General features: G+C 41.9%; 1 protein-coding gene across 1 annotated transcript; it reads left to right on the forward strand.

The window, feature by feature from the left end:
- The first annotated feature begins 7,496 nt into the window (after positions 1 to 7,496).
- On the forward strand, positions 7,497 to 16,102 carry LOC138664677 (keratin, type I cytoskeletal 47 kDa-like). Its single transcript, XM_069751581.1, has 8 exons — positions 7,497 to 8,329; positions 8,825 to 8,907; positions 9,014 to 9,170; positions 11,725 to 11,886; positions 13,612 to 13,737; positions 14,677 to 14,894; positions 14,970 to 15,043; positions 15,864 to 16,102. Exons 1-8 carry the CDS (start codon positions 7,652 to 7,654, stop codon positions 15,959 to 15,961), a joined length of 1,596 nt encoding a protein of 531 aa, XP_069607682.1. The 5' UTR covers positions 7,497 to 7,651; the 3' UTR covers positions 15,962 to 16,102.
- The last annotated feature ends 1,105 nt before the right edge of the window (positions 16,103 to 17,207 follow it).

Here is a 17,207-nt window from a genome sequence, read left to right on the forward strand (position 1 = left end):
TGTCAGGTCTATTAGATAGTATTAGGTCTAAAAGTGCTGCTCCTCTGGTTGGATTCTGCACCAATTGTGAAAGATAATTTTTCTTGGTTATTAGCAGAAACCTGTTGCCTTTATGGGTTTCACAGGTTTCTGTTTCCCAGTTAATATCCGGGTAGTTAAAGTCCCCCATAACCAGGACCTCATTATGGGTTGCAGCTTCATCTATCTGCTTTAGAAGTAGACTTTCCATGCTTTCTGTTATATTTGGGGGTTTGTAACAGACCCCAATGAGAATTTTGTTACCATTTTTCCCTCCATGAATTTCAACCCATATGGACTCGACATCCTCATTCCCTTCGCTAATATCCTCCCTTAAAGTGGACTTTAGACAAGACTTTACATAGAGACAAACCCCTCCTCCTCTCCGATTTTTACGATCCTTCCTAAACAGACTGTAACCCTGTAAGTTAACTGCCCAGTCATAGCTTTCATCTAACCATGTCTCGGTTATTCCCACTATGTCAAAGTTACCTGTAGATATTTCTGCTTCTAGTTCTTCCATCTTGTTTGTCAGGCTTCTGGCGTTTGCGAGCATGCAGTTTAGAGGATTTTGTTTTGTTCCAATCTCCTCACTGTGGATTGTTTTAGAAATGTTCTTACCTCCCTTCTGAGTATGTTTTCCTGGGTCGTCTTTGTTCGAGTCTAATGTTTTTCTTCCCGTCCCCTCTTCTTCTAGTTTAACGCCCTCCTGATGAGTGTAGCGAGTCTTCTGGCGAATGTGTGTTTCCCAGGTTTGTTGAGGTGTAGTCCGTCTCTGGCGAGGAGTCCATCATACCAGTAATTCACACCGTGGTCCAGGAATCCAAATCCTTGTTGTCTGCACCATCGTCTTAGCCAGTTGTTTGCATCAAGGATCCTGTTCCATCTCCTGGTGCCATGCCCGTCTACTGGAAGGATAGAAGAAAAAACTACCTGTGCATCCAGTTCCTTTACTTTCTTCCCCAACTCTTCAAAGTCCTTGCAGATTGTCGGTAGGTCCTTCCTTGCCGTGTCATTGGTGCCAACATGTATCAGGAGAAATGGGTGGACGTCCTTGGAGCTGAAGAGCTTTGGTATCCTATCGGTCACATCCTTGATCATCGCACCTGGAAGGCAGCATACTTCTCTTGCAGTTATGTCCGGTCTGCAGATGGCTGCTTCGGTGCCTCTCAGTAGTGAGTCTCCCACCACCACCACTCTTCGTTGCTTCTTGGCTGTACTTTTTGCTGTCACTTGTTGCTGTGTGCCCTTTTCTTTTTTGCTTGCTGGTATTGCTTCATTCTTAGGTGTGCCATCTTCATCCTCTACAAAGATTTGATATCGGTTCTTCAGTTGTGTGGTTGGTGATTTCTCCATGGTCTTCTTGCTTCTTTTGGTCACATGCTTCCACTCATCTGCTTTTGGAGGTTCTCTGACACTTTTTGCACCTTCTGTGACCTTCTGTGACAGTGCTCTGCACGCTGTCAGGATTCTCTCATGCTGGCGATTTTACATACATGCGGTCACGTGCTGACTAGACATGTGTGGCCTCGCTCAATGAAAATGAACTAAGCGAGGCCGGGCACGTCTAGTCAGAACGTGGTCAGAAGTATACAAATCGCATGCTTGTGCTGACATGACTGTCCACTGGCAAGGGAGAATCCTAAAAGTGTGCAGTGCATTAGTTGAGAGAATTCAGAAGCTGCGATGTCAGGATTCAGCTCTGCAGGTTCCAGCAGTCATCACATGGACACTTCACTCATACGCGATTTTCATACTTATGGTCCTGTGACAACGAGCTTCTCTTCCTGCTTCTCTCAGTTTTTCACTGAATATTGAGAACATTAGGGAGAGCAGCTCGTGGGTACAGGACTAAGTGTGCAAATCGCATATGTCCGGGGGGTGCCAAACTGAATTCTTGCCCTGGGTGCCGGAAAGCCTAGATACGCCTCTGAAGGGGTGTACCATGACCGTGTAATAATCCACTCCCTTCCCTTGTGTTGATACAGTTGTAATCAATGTAATATCTGTGTATGCGGTTATTGTGGATAGTTATACAATGCTGCAATGTGCATAATGTGATGTATATATTTGTTATTTGGTGTACCTGTTAAATAGGGAAAATGTCATACTCATCTCCGGCCACTAGATGGGTCGTTATAGTATATGTAATATAGTTAATGTAGGAGGGGTCACTGTGGTAAAGAGAGGGAGAACTTCCTGATTTCTAGGAGAAGGGTGCCCAAACAGTCCACACGGGCTTAAGTGCCCGGGACGATAGCAGCGACCACGCAACATTCACAAAGGGAGAAGCCCAGCCATCCACAGCATCGTGTCTGATCAGCAGTAGGTCAGTACAGCAGCAAGCAAGGAGACTAAAGACAGAAACAGGACAGGATGAGAACGCAGGTAGCTCTAGTATGTGGCAGCTTATAGCATGGGCAGATCCTGGGTGAAACAGCTGAGGGAGTTCTCAGATGCAGTGAGCTTGGGCCAGTAGTATTCTGGGTCATCACAAAATTCAGTACAGATGGGCAGGTCGCTCACCAAGTGGCCACTGACTTCAGAGGCTGATAATCTCTTGTCTGGTGCAAAACAGACTAAGGAAGGTCTATCCGTAGAAGAGATGAATTGGGGGGATGCTGAGGAATGGTGCGGTACGGTACAACCCGGGTATGTGGTGTGTGACAGAGAGGTAAGTGCAGGGAAAGAGGAAGAAATGTGCAATGTGAAACCGGTTGTAAATGCTGTAAAGAATATGGATGTGCTGAGTAAAGAAAATAGTAAAGATGTTTATATGAAAGTTGAAAAGGACTGTGTCTCAATCTGTGCAATCTGTGCAACATTGTCTAAAGGGAACCTACAGCAGAGCAGAGGGGACCCTGACGGCGCAGAACGTGAAGCCACAGGTATGCAAAGTACGGGACATTATTTTCATGTGAAGGGAGGCCAGGTTGCAGACGCCCCATTATCCTCGGCCATGACTACGGCCCTGGCCCTCTGACGAAGCTGCTGCGGCAGCGATACGCGTGGGGTGCGTTCCCACCATATCCTCCTCCTACCTCAGGGCCATTTTGGGGCTCTTTTGTTCCCTGGCTCTATGTGAATTTAACCCCTGTGGTGCCCTGTGCCTTTTGACATCGCTGCATCTCCATATACCAGAATTTACGCAGGACAGGTTGTATCCACGGCTGTTATATAGCATGCCACCACATTTTTATCCTAGGACCATGTATGGCATTGATGTTGCATTTTCTGGTTATTAGCAGTGGATACCGACATATTGTGGTCAAGTCCTTTGCGGCCTGTATAGGCACATTTTGCAGGAGAGCACATTTGATTAGGTGCACCTAGGGTAGGATATATGTTTACTGCTAACATATTGTATTATGGGACTGTCATTTATTGTGGGATATGGTGGGTATAGGGATCGGTATGGTGGCTACCGATTGTCTTTATATTTGGGGTTGTGCATACCATTTTTAGTCTACCCTTTCTCTTTTCCTTTGTCATGTTTTATATGTAGACTAAGTATTGCACCCCTTGATGGTTATTGTGACATTATACATTGGTGCGCCCCTTTCTATCTTTACTCTTGTACGGCACTGGCCCTCTCACACACTGGATGCTGATACCTTGCAATGTGGAGAAACCGCAAAAAATAAGATGCTGTTTACTTAAATGTGACCAGAAACAGTAAGGATGAAGATGTCGTGGATATTGCTAAAGAAACAAATGTGACTGATGTATTGGACTTGTTTAGAACCCCATATGTGACTAAAAGTGTTATTGTGGCTAAGATGGCGGCCATGAAGTAAGGCACATTATTTTCATGTGAAGGGAGGCCAGGGCACAGACGCCCTGGTATCCTCGGCGATGACTATGGCCCTGGTCCTCCCTCACACATGAAGAAGATTTCCCAAGAAAAGAGAAACAGCATCACCCAGCTCATTGAGAGCATTCTCTCCGTCAAGCGGTCAAGAAAATTGTGACATGATAGTTGGAAGAATATGAACTGTAGTCTATCCATCCTTTCAAAATCCAAGAGATGAAAGTCCAAGCAAAATATCTGAGTTAACAAGCTGGCTCATCACAAGGTCTATCAGTTCTGGCTAAACAAACATGAGATCACATATGTCCATGCAAGAAACGTGTGATGCAAGTTGCACAAGTCTAGGAATAGTGGCTCGATGAAAGGTCAAGAAGCCTTGACTTCATTATCATCATAAGAAGCATCAGTTTGAGTTTGCAGAAAAGTATAAAGTAAAAATTGGACACTAAAAGATTGAATACGGGTGATTTCGAGCGATGAGACGAAAGTCAATATACTAGGCTCCAATAAGTGCAAATGGGTAAGGGAAAAAGGGGCTAATGGATTAAGAAATTGAAGGAGCTGTCAAATTCAGTGGAGGAAGCCTGATGATATGGGGTTGTTTTACAGTCAAAGGCATTGAATACCTGACCAAGATCGATGGTGGTCTCAATGATGAGCTACAGTATATGTGAGTATCCTACAAGACATGCATCGAGATTGGCGAACAAATGTTTCAATGACAAGAAAGTAGAGGTGCTGGATTGGCCCCCACTGTCCCCAGACCTCAACCCACTCAAACATTTGTGGGTAGAGCAGAAGAAAAAACTGCATAAATACAAAAGTGAGTAGACCAGTATGCACCAACTTTGGGAACATGTAGCAAAGACGTGGAATCAGATTTCTGTCGAGACATGGTTGAGTCTGATCGAGAGCATGCCCAGTAAAGATTCAGACAGTGTTGAAAGCCTGAAAACCAAAGGTGGATTTACAAAACACTGACAAAATAATAAAAATTAGACTCTGCAAAACTAATCATATGCTTAATAGTTGCAAGTCAAAGTTACTGGTTACAAAAGCAAACAAGATTTTAGAGTGTATAAATCACTGGTGAGGCCACATCTAGAATTTGGGATCCAGTTTTGGGCACATTTTAAAAGGATATTCAGAAATTATGGGTAGTGCTAGTCAGTCTTTTTGTCATTGCATATTAGCTTTCCGATCAAGCACCGCGCCCTTCGGCATGTGGTGGATTTTAATTGAAGCCGGTTTTGCCTACCCATAAAATCAGACTTGGAAGAGAGGTATTCACATATATACAGCAATTCAGACTTCAGTCTCATAGAGGTATTCACATTAGACACGTTAGGATGAATCAGTTTTGAGATCACCTTGTTATTGGTTGATAGGCAGGCATGAATTGGCCAAATTATGTGCTAAGTGTCTCATTTTTTCCTAGTATCCAGAAACAGTATTGCTATTCATATTTCATATATTTCACATTGATGTGCTTTAGCACTACAGAGTGCAACTTTTTTTGTATTTGCTTTTTTCAAGCTATGAAACTAAAATAAGAATAAAACATTTTAATTAAGAAAAAAGATATGTGATATGGCCAGCAGTATGTGGACACTTGATAGTCACACTCACTTAAGCTTGTTGGACTTCCAGTTCAAAAGTCATGTGTAAATATGGAGTTGGGTCCCATTTTGTGGTCTTACCACACTTTTCTTGGAAGGTTTGCTCACGATTTTGGAATGTGTCTGGGAAAATTTTTGCACATTGTGTCTAGTTGACAATATTTCATTCATCACAAAGGTTTTTGAAGGTGTTTATCTCCACCAATCTCATCAAACCATATCAGGCTGGAACAGGAAAGAATCACAAAGTTGAATGAGACTATTTTCTTAAAATATTCTAAAACATTAAAGGGGTTGTCCACCACTTGGACAACCCCTTCTCATTCCTTATGTTTCTGCCTTGTAAATTAATAGCAGCTATACTAACGTCCGGTGATGGTGTCTTTCCAGTGGTGTCAACACTGGCTCTCCCAGGGATCGTGTAACACTATTATGACATGCGATCCCTGCAGCCAATCAGCATTGGCTTTACTCTCTCTGCATTCAGACAAATCACATACATCTAGAGAAAATGAGAGAGCAGCAGCTCTCAGAGCAAGCTTAAGAACTCCATGCACAATGAACATAAAGGGGTTTCTCACACTTTTCTCTAAAGCCAACCATACACATTAAATGACTGTTGTCCGAATGACTGTTCAGCCTGCAACTGTCCATGTCCAGCCGTCTCTTCTATAGACAGGAGCGAGTGCTTGCTCAGCTGAGCACTCCTGTTTCTCTGTGATAAGACATGTTTTTTTGTCAGTCTGAAAGTCATCATGTTGGATCTTCAATTCCCCCAACAATCAATTGCCCAGGCTCCAATACACATTTGTGAGTCAGACATACCTGTTGTTGCTTGTAGATCTGGCTGACATTAGTCTACTGTATATTGGGGGCTTAACTTCATATATGGGCCCAGTGTGGTTAAAAACGATATAGGAATTTGCATATACTGTACTTACTTTTGGTGGAGGCCACTTGATGGCTGGTTGGCTGCAGTGATCACGTGCTGACCAGGCAGTTTAAACCTAAAGGTTTTCTTCACTACTGGCCAGCCCACTAATAATGACACCATGGTGCTACATAAATTTAAAAAAAAAATCTATACTTACGTCCATAAAAATCGTATTTTTTTCTGGTTGGACTGAAATGTGAAGGCTGCAGCTAATCAGTGGCCGCTAATTGTCTGCAGTGGTCATGTTACATTGCTTATGTTAGGAGACAGGAAAAGGGTACAGGTCAGAGAGCGGAGGAAGTAAGAATCGATTTTTTTTAATTTATGTAACACACTGAAGCCATTACTAACGGGTTGTCCAGTGGTGGGAAACCTCATTAAACACTTCCCCCTTTTTTTTGTTCAGAAGCTGAGCCACCGCATGAATATTCTGCTAAACCAACTGGTTATGTTTATGTGGGAGTCAGAAGAGATAGCTGTCTGCCCAACGAGCATTCGAGTCTCAAACTTAACAATTAGGTCAAGCCAGGGGATCGGTGACTATAATGACTACAACTTTTTTGAGTATAAAGAATCTGTTCTAGTTTTCTTTTTTTAAAAACTGGAAGGGACAACCACACCAGTGTGGGTAATAGACAACACACTGTACCATTGCCGGCTCAGCCAACAGAATCATTTCTGCATAGAAGGTTCTTATTCTTCTTTCATGCTTTGTCTGTACTTCAAGTCATTTTTAGATACCCACAACTGTTTTCACCTAGTGTGTACTACTAGATGTAAATCTGCTGAAATATGTCTTTCTTCAGTTATAAAACCTATAAACCCCCAGGCAGAAGAAGACATAACTAAGATCAATGGCAACCTAGGATGCAGAAAGTAGGTACATGGTCACCTGGCAAAGCTCCAATGACAATCAGCAAAAATCTAGGACTTTTAAGGCATAAATAATCTGTTTAGACAGGCTTAGAAAGGCTTCAGCAGTATAATGATGGTCTAATGACACTCCACCCATCTTACCCTTTTGATTTAATAACTATAGCCATGGGCTAAAATATTTGAGCAGATAAGAACATAACAAAATGGAATAAATTATTTACCTGGGCACCAAATCCCTGATCTGTCGCAACAATGATTTCTTCTAACACAAGACTGTAAGAGGATACACCCACCATTATTATGTATAAAAGGATAGAAAAACTGTCAGCACTACCGTTTGGTCGATATTAGAGCAGCATATTACGCTGAGCAATCCTTCTCTGTTCCACCATCATGTCAACCCAATATGCAAGGTCCCTGGGTGGTTCAAACTCTGCTTCATTTCGGAGGTCAGCACAAAGCTTTCAACAAGTTGGAGGAGGCATTGGAGGTGGAGGATTTGGTGGTGGTGGGCAAGGAGGAATAATAATGAATGGAGCAGGAGCAGGTTTTGGAGATTTTGGCTATAATGAACTCGGTGGTAGTGAATTTGGTGATGGATTTGGCGGAGGTGCTGGAGGTGGTTACGGAGGAGGATTTGGTGGAGGTGCTGGTGGTGGTTATGGAGGAGGATTAGCTGGAGGTGCTGGTGGTGGCTTTGGAGGAGGATTTGGTGGAGGAGCTGGTGGTGGAGCTGGATTTGGTGGAGGTGCTAGTGTAAGATTTGGTGGTGGCGCTGGTGCAGGATTTGGTGGAGGTGCTGGTGGAGGATTTGGTGGAAGTGCTGGTGGAGGATTTGGTGGTGGAGGCGGTTCAGGGATTTTTGCAAGTAATGAAAAACAAACCATGCAGAACCTAAATGATCGCTTAGCTTCCTACTTGGATAAGGTCAAGGCTTTAGAGGGGGCTAATGCTGATCTTGAGCAAAAAATCCGAGAATGGTATGAAAAACAACGTCCAGGTTCCACTACTGGTGATGGAGCAGCAGACTACAGCAAATATGATCCAATTATTGAGGATCTCAGAAATAAGGTAAGACATAGACTTGTACACAATATGGATTACAGATAATCAAATTGAGTGTCTCTTGGTTTGCAAGCTGCTCTGGTTTGGGCAGCATGAATTAACAAACAGGCCTCCTTTAACTGTATGAAACAATGGCTAACCTAAATGGTGTTTCAGCTACGTTAACTATATATGTGAACTGTAGAGATAATATTGACAAAGGTCTTTGAGTAAAGACAGACTATATTTTGAACATCGTAACAACTGATTCTTGTACCACAGAGTTTTTCTCTTTGGACACTTTCAGTCATGACCACTTAGAAGTAGCAGTAAGCTGATGTTTTGAACTATGCTTTTCTTGGAGTTTGCATGAACCTTAGCAGGGTTGATTATTTTTAAATTTGAAGGATGGCAAGAGTTTTTGTCATGCCGTACCTCTTCTAGAAAAGAAGCAAAAGAATCATCAACCATTCATGTTCTAGTTTTCGGTGACAAAGTCACTATTTACACCTTGTATTTTAGATCCTGGCTGCCACCATTGATAACGCCAAGATTCTTTTGCAAATTGACAATGCTCGGCTGGCAGCTGATGACTTCAGACTTAAGTGAGTAATATAAGTATAATATGAGTTACATATGTCTAGTTGGACAAGTGGTGCACTTGAACCCACAAAGCTGACAACCCAATTATGAAAATGATGTCTTCAACAGATATGAAAATGAACTAGCTCTTCGACAGAGTGTGGAGGCTGATATTAATGGCCTACGAAGAGTCTTGGATGAGCTGGTCTTAGCAAGATCTGACCTGGAAATACAAATTGAAAGCCTTACTGAAGAACTGATGTATCTGAAGAAGAATCACCAAGAGGTAAGAAGTTGAACTCTACTGTATAAAGCATGTGAGGTGCCATATTGTTTATGCCACTGGAGCTAGGCAGAAATTTGTGACCCTATATCTTGAAATTATAAAAATATCCTGGTAAACGCCTCAGTTACTGTAAGGTGAAAGCTCTCCAAAATACGACCTCTTTCAGTAGACCACTCCTGATACTGACCAGGTTTTTCAGTCTGAAAAGACTATCCCTCTAAAAGACCATTGATAAATGCAATTTTTAATAGTCATTTCAAGGAGGTTTCCCCATGTGAAATAGCATGTTTCTGTAATGTGATCAGTGTATCAGTATTATGCCAGTACCAACGCCGTTAGGTGCAAGCATTGCCCTGATAGAAATGTCCATCAGAACTTTGAACACTATTTTGTAAGCCACCGATCATTTCACCCTTTATTATGATATTGTGTATGCTCCAGACACCAATGTACATTTAGGAAGTTACATAGGTGATGAACTTTTTATGGGTGTTGTATCCAACATGACATAAAAGATAGAAGATGATTGGTATGGTATCCCATAATCTGCAATTATCCTGTAAGTAAATAAATGAAATACTTTTGCCCTCTGGCAACTGAGCATCTTTGTTCAAAACCTGCCTGTTCATGACTTACTTGTGCAGGAATTCTGCAAAGCTTTATGATTGCTTTGTAATTTACATTCTCCACTCGATGGTGTCAGACAAGCACCAATTCTACAGTGGGCATAAGGAACTCCAAATCTTCTCAGCTAAGTATTAGATATGTTTAGGACCCTTTTCTTGGGGTCTTTAGTAGAATTGTATGAGATTAGAACAAAAACGTCTATGTATTGCACAGAAACAGAGTCACAACAGTATTACACCAGTCATTTAACGGGGCATCATTGCAATATATTGAGAAAAGTACACTGTTTCTTCAAAAAAGCAGACCCTTAATGGGATTGTATCAGCACAGAATGACTGTTCAAACTAAGTGCAGGGGCTCTGTGCAGATAAGGGGGTAACATGTAGATGGGAAGGTGCAGTCAAATGATTGGCCCCACTATGATGCACCGTGTGCCTGTACTCGGTTTAATTAGTCATTCTGTGTTGACAGACTGCCTTTAAAAGCTGGGATATCCACCAATTCCTAGAACAGAATCCAGTAGCAAAATTCTGGAGGCGTTTTAATAAAGTGGTGGTTACCCTATCACTTAATTCAATATCTATAGGACCGACAGAGACAGGCACGCAAGATTGTATTAAAAGAAATCTGTCAGCAGGTTTTTGCTATTTCATCTGAGAACAGCCTAATGTAGACCTTGATTCCAGTGATGTGTCCCACCGATCAGGCTCTGTGTATACATTGTTTATTGACAGTGAGCTGCTTATCAGAGGAAGGGGCGTGGTTGGATGACTTGGCACGAGGCAGCGATAATGTCCTAGTGATAAAAACTTCATTATAAGTGAACAACAGCACACAGCCTGATAAGTGACACAGCGGTGAATTTAGTATTTTAACCTCTATCTCATTTTGTTCTAAGATTACATAGGATAAACCTGCTGACAGATTCCCTTTTAAAATCAGTTGGAAGCAACAGTCATTAACGTCCAATAAAAAAATATCTATCAACAAAATTTGGGCATTCATCTAAGGAGGATCCGTCAGCTTCAGCTTCCATAACATTACTGTTTAAACAAATACTGGTATTCTCTATGTAATGACTGTGTATGCACTGTATGAATAAATGTTATAATGTAATGTGAGAGCATATATTCTTCTAGAATTCGGCATTGTGCTGATCCTCTGTTAGCCCTTCTGGAAATGGAAGAACACATTATCAACTATTACCATGGTCAATTAGGTGTGTCCCTATGCAGTCCAAGGGCGGTCATGAACATACGGTAGCTGATGTCCGAGTGCTCATTCGCCCATCAGCAATCTCTACCGAAATCCATACATGTTATTGATCAGCTTGGCTGAATGTTCATGTGATTTCAAAAGGGAGAGTAGAGAAAGCTGCTGCAAAATGGCTCTGGCAGGGGCCTGTCTCCCGAAGAACAAAAATGTCGGCCATTAAAAATTCAGACTGCCCGAGGAAACTCGGTGGAGAGTTTGATGGCCCCCATGCACAATAGACTGTAGCCCAATGCAGGCAGATTCATCCTACTTTATTCTAATGAGTAGGTGGCCTATATATACAGTCCAATGTTGGCTAACAGTGTTACATTTTAGAGGGACATGCCCCATCGACAATGGTAATCCTGAGTTGTCAATTTATTCATACATTAAAAGAAGACCAGTATAATGCAGTATTCTAAGAAAAGACGCTCCAGAATAAAATATTTCATTAAAGAGACAGAATGGAGAGCAGGAATGTTCTCTACAGTCATAGATCTCTAGCCGTATATCCTATTATATAATGTTCTCCCCCGCTTTCACTGTCGCAAAGCGAATGAGCAGAAACCATGGTGACCATATAAGTTATATCTAACACATTAGTGCCACATATTGTCCATCAAATAATAATGTTGAGTGTATGACATTTTGCTTTTCCTTTTGGTGTTTCTAGGAGATGGGATCTCTTCATGGTTCACAGGCCGGACAAGTCACCGTTGAGATGAATGCTGCGCCCGGCGTTGATCTGATGAAACTTCTCAATGACATGAGGGAGCAGTATGAAGCCATTGCCGAGAAGAACAGGAAGGAGGCTGAGGCTCGGTTCCTTGAGCAGGTAATGGGAGGTCTAATGTTCTCATGTTTGTAGGCGTAGGCAGGGGTCGCGGGCTGCATGATCGTACTTAGCCCTAGCAAGCCCCTCTGCCATGACCACCGCATTTAGACTCAGGATCAGGGAGTCTTTTCTGTAGGAGATAATTTGTATGACTCTGAGGAGATGCAGGTCCAGGCATTAAATAGTATGGTCGTGTTTTAAATAAAGCTGCTTTGTTTTTAACCCAAGCTTTATTGGTACAGTCCTGGGAGGATTACATGCAGCTTTAGTGCATTTCCGTAGCGTTTTATATGTGTGGATTTTCCACATCTAATACAATTCTAGGGGGGAAAATCTGCCCATAACACTCAGTGTACCTGCAAAAAAAAATGTATATGTTGCAAATTTCAAACATGCACCGCAGGTCAGTTTACTCAGAATAAAAAAAGCACAGTAGGCATCAGATTAAAATAAATCCTGTCCACGTTAGGAAATGTAAGACACTGCATTTTTAGTTCCCCGTATGCAGCGTCAAAAATTCATTATTCCAATCTCCACGACCCTATCCCAATATGTAGTAAGTGTAATAATAATAATATTAACAAATTCTTCCAATTAGAAATGTAGTGTAGATATTCTGCTTTCCCATGTGCAGGGCATTGCAGTACCTTAGATATCCATGGTTATGACCACTAACAACTATAACTAACTGTCACTATATGAGTGGTCATAATCATGGATACCTAAGCTAATGCCCCGCACATGGGGTAAGCGACATAGCTTATCAGAAGAACTATACTACATTTCTAATTGGAGGTATTTGCTATTATTATTATTATTATTACTACACCTACTACATTCTGGGATAGGATCTTGGAGATGGGAATGTCCCTTTAACCTTAAAGAGTAACCGTTGTTGTAAGTTTTTCTTCATAAATCAATAGTAATGTTGAAAATAAGAAACTTTGTGCTATATGTTATCAGAGCAATGTGCTTCTTTCTCCTCCTGGATGGGATCTTTTCTTTTCAAATTTGTCAATTTGCAGCTAAAATCTGTATTCAGTAAAGACAAATTTTTACATCACTGAGATAGAATCTCAGAATCAGTAGCAATGCTCACCTCCAATGTACCCCAGGGGGGATAGGAGGTGGGAGGAGCTCTGCCTCTAGCTCCTCCCTCTTCCTCTTCACCCAATACAGATTTTGACAGTGAATTGAGAATTCTGAGAATGAATAATTAGTTCTTATGGAGAAAGAAGTGGATTTCTCTGATAAGATATATTCCAAATTTATTTGCATGTCTATTATTAATTTATAAAAAAAATAAAATTTGTTACTTTTTTAGGAAAGCGTTTTTCTTTTACAGTCTTTTAGGAGACTCTATTTAAGTAAAGGGAAGCCCCTATATCCAATCCCCCATATATTAGCCAAAGCAGAGAGGCCACAAAGAACATTAGAAGGCCTAGTATGTCTATGTATCACACAGAGAGACATTTCATTGCAATAGCAACCGTGTTCCGCAATTCTTTGGTTTCCTTGTAGGGATTCTGTAAGGAATTTTCCCCATACCTTACAACTGATAATTGTTAGACCCTCAGCATATTGTTATGGGGCCATTCTTATTCTTACAAAAAGGGGAAAGTTCAAAAGGGCAATCTTTTTCATTTATCACATAAACCCAACAAAAATATTGAGGTTACTATGGGATTGATTTGTAATGTATCACTTTGCACTTTGCTTTTATAGAGTAAGGAGCTAAAGAAAGAGATTTCAGCTGGGGTGGCTCAGGTGCAGTCCAGCAGTTCTGAGATCTCCGACCTGAGAAGAAGCCTTCAAGCCCTGGAGATAGAGCTGCAGTCCCAGTTGGCAATGGTATGAAAATAATAATGTGGAAGAAGTACCGTATTTTTCGCTTTGTAAGACGCTCCGGATTATAAGACGCACCCCAAATTTTGAGGAGAAAAATAGGAAAAAAACATTTTTTTAATAAATTGGTGGTGCTTCTTATAATCCATGCGTCTTATTGCTTACCAGGAATGGTGGCTCTGGTGAAACGGGGTCCCAGGGTCGCTGCTGGAGGAGGCAGGAGTGGAGCATTGCTGTAAGCTGGCATGAGGGGGTGTGCAGGTGTCCTGTGCTGCAGGGGGGCTCCTATGCTGCAGGGGTGTCTCCGGTGCTGCAAGGGTGTCTCCGGTGCTGCAAGGGTGTCTCCGGTGCTGTGGGGGTGTCTCCGGTGCAGCAGGGGGCTCTGCCGACATTTTGTGAAAGGCCAGAGCCCCCCGGCACTTCGTCCATGCTTTCCGGTGCTGTGGACTTCGGGAAAATGGCTGCCGGGAGGCGGTGCATGCGCAAATGGAGATCTGTGACCAAGATCTCGAGAGATGAGATCTCAGCACTGAAATCTCATCTCCCGAGATCCTGGCGGCCATTTTCCCGGAGTCCGTCGCACAGTAAAGCATGAACAAACTGCCGGGGGGCTCTGACCTTTCACTAAATGTCGTCAGAGCCCCCAGCAGCATCGGAGACTCTAGCATCACCCTGGGCAGCATCGGACAACCTGGGCAGCGGCGGCGGACACCCCCTCATCCCAGCCTGCAACGGTAACGCTTTGTAAGACGTACCCCCATTTCCCCCCGAAATTTGGGGGAAATAAAGTGCATCTTGCAAAGTGAAAAATAGGGTATATTAGAGCCTACATAAGTCTTTGAATAGATGATACATAAGATCTTCACAGATTTTCTTTAGCATTTTCACTAAATACATTTGCCACCAGAATCTGATATCCTCAAAAAGTTTTATTCATGTTCACAGAAAAAATCCCTAGAAACCACGTTGGCAGAAACAGAAGGTCGATACTGTGCTCAGATCACACAAATACAAAATATTATTAGTAGTGTGGAAGAACAATTGAGCCAGCTGAGGTGCGACATGGAAAACCAAAGTGATGAGTACAAACGGCTGCTCGATATAAAAACCCGTCTGGAGCAAGAAATTGAGAAATATCGTCAGCTGCTTGAAGGAGAAGGAGGGTAAGGAAGGAAAACTCTCAAAGATTATGGTGGTTCTCGTGCTCATTCTTTGACTAACAAACTCCTTTATTCAAGGTCATCTTTTGGAGTTTCATCATCTTCTTCTACAAGTCAAAAGTCCTCAGCAGTTTCAGTGGATTCTTCTAAAGGTAAGCTGACCTAAAGAATCTTTATTATCAACCATAAATAAGCCAGACAATATTATAAAGTATAGCTTTGATAGCTACCGTTCGGGTGATCGTTCGGCAGGCACCTATCTGCCGACTCTCCCATACTTATGTGTTCTCATTGAGAGAACTTCTGTCAGATATCTCTAGCGGTGGCTTATTTCTTAGAGAACAAAAGGATCAGCTGTCCGAAATCGGACAAGCCAAATTCTGATCTCTCCGGACATCATCTATCAGGGAAAAGTCGATATACACAGCAGACTGTTGACTGAATGCATCAATATTGGAGGGTACAATACGGTGATATTGGCGGGTACAGCCACTGTTAGTCTAATGTATATACTGGTGTTAAGATATTAGCATATATAGTCATCTTGAGGACCACACAGCAGATCTTCAAGTATGTTGAGTCTACTATTGACCCTTATGGATTGTGTCATAAAGTGGCGGGTACAGCCACTGTTAGTCTAATGTATATACTGGTGTTAAGATATTAGCATATATAGTCATCTTGAGGACCACACAGCAGATCTTCAAGTATGTTGAGTCTACTATTGACCCTTATGGATTGTGTCATAAAGTATGACCATTATAAGTCGACCTCATGAATAGCAGAATTGCAATGCAATGTGATCAAACCAGTATGGGTATAACTACTTTAGATATTTATGACATTTTCACAGGATATAATATTAGCCATGACTATTAGGAAAGTTCGTCAATCTGTTTCTCACACATTTAAAATGTATTCTCACAAGTTATTTCTACATTTAAGTGATCATTCTTTTGTTTTCCTCCAAAGATCCAAGTAGAACAAGAAAAGTCAAGACCTTGATTGAAGAAGTGGTGGATGGAAAGGTTGTTAATACACATGTGAGGGAAATTGAAGAGAAGTATTAACATGGGCCCTAGCAGAAGTCTAGGAAACTGCAAAGAACATTCTCCTTCACGGACCGTCTAGTGTCACTTCTATGCTTTATGCTTTTTGTTTTCTTTGCATTTTTCTGTCCAATAAACTTTTGCAATCAAGTTGATACACAATTTTGCAGAGTTAATCTTGACTTCTAGAAATATTTCTGAGTTTTTCCTAAAAATAAAAGAACATGACAACTGTCAAGGCAAGAGTTGTCTAGCGCTGGCAATATTCAATTTTAGGTTGGATTTAGAAAAGGATCTGTAGTGATCGATGTTGGATTCACTAGAATGACTGGTGGCCGGGGCATTAGACCCAAAATATGCAACTTCAATGGGTGTAGAACTTAGGCAAACATAACCAAAGTGGGAGTCTCTTGTAGGTATTGTTGACTTTCCAGGATAAGTAGGGTGTGGCACATAAAAAGTCACACAAATGAGATTTCAACAGTTGGAAATTATTGGAATGCAGATACTAAAATATATTATGGCTATCTGATATTGGACTTAGGCCCCAACACTGCATGAACTGGTATGTTTAAAGAATGTGGGCAAGGATACTACTCCTTTAAAGTCATCATCATTCTAATGAATCCTCACTGTAGTCACCCAAACAAAAGCCTATGCGGATCAATTGAGCAGTATTGGCATATGTCAACTGCAGTGCACATACTACTCAACTGCCAACCACTGCACAGGCTGAAAGTTAAAGGGTGTGTCCACTACCTAAAAAAACACCTTTTAAATAAAGTAGCCCCCCTATAAAATAAAAATAACATATACTCACCTTTTCACTGGTGCCATTCCAGCGGTTTGGGCACCATGTGAGACCTGCATCCAATCAGCAGCTACTATGGGGTTGCTGTGTCCTCAATTCTTCACTTCACTTGAGGTTCGTCCAAAGAAAGTGAGCGATCAACAGCCTAATAGCAGCTGCTGATTGGCTACAGACTGAGCTCAAATATCATAACAATGCCACGTGAGCCTCAGGAGACCCAGTGCTGATATTCCTCTGTGCAGAAAGGTGAAGGGTATACCCATCTTGGACATTTATAGCATGTCCACAGGATATATCATAAATGTCTGATAGATTTGGGTCCAAGAGCACTAATCAATTTTCAGAAAAGTCTCCACTAAGGTTGGTTGGATCCAGTGATCTGGCCAGCTTTAGAGTAGCGTGAGCAGGCAGTAAAATATAGAGCGTGCTCACTCTGTGTGCTCCTTATCAAAGCAA

This window comes from Ranitomeya imitator, chromosome 2, assembly GCF_032444005.1.
Source record: "Ranitomeya imitator isolate aRanImi1 chromosome 2, aRanImi1.pri, whole genome shotgun sequence".
NCBI lineage: Eukaryota > Metazoa > Chordata > Amphibia > Anura > Dendrobatidae > Ranitomeya > Ranitomeya imitator.

Coding starts and splice junctions, on each gene's coding strand:
- LOC138664677 (XM_069751581.1), top strand. CDS start 7,652: ATGTCAACCCAATATGCAAGGTCCCTGGGTGGTTCAAACTCTGCTTCA. Junction 8,330..8,824: donor TTGAGGATCTCAGAAATAAG/GTAAGACATAGA, acceptor CTTGTATTTTAG/ATCCTGGCTGCCACCATTGA. Junction 9,171..11,724: donor TGAAGAAGAATCACCAAGAG/GTAAGAAGTTGA, acceptor TGGTGTTTCTAG/GAGATGGGATCTCTTCATGG.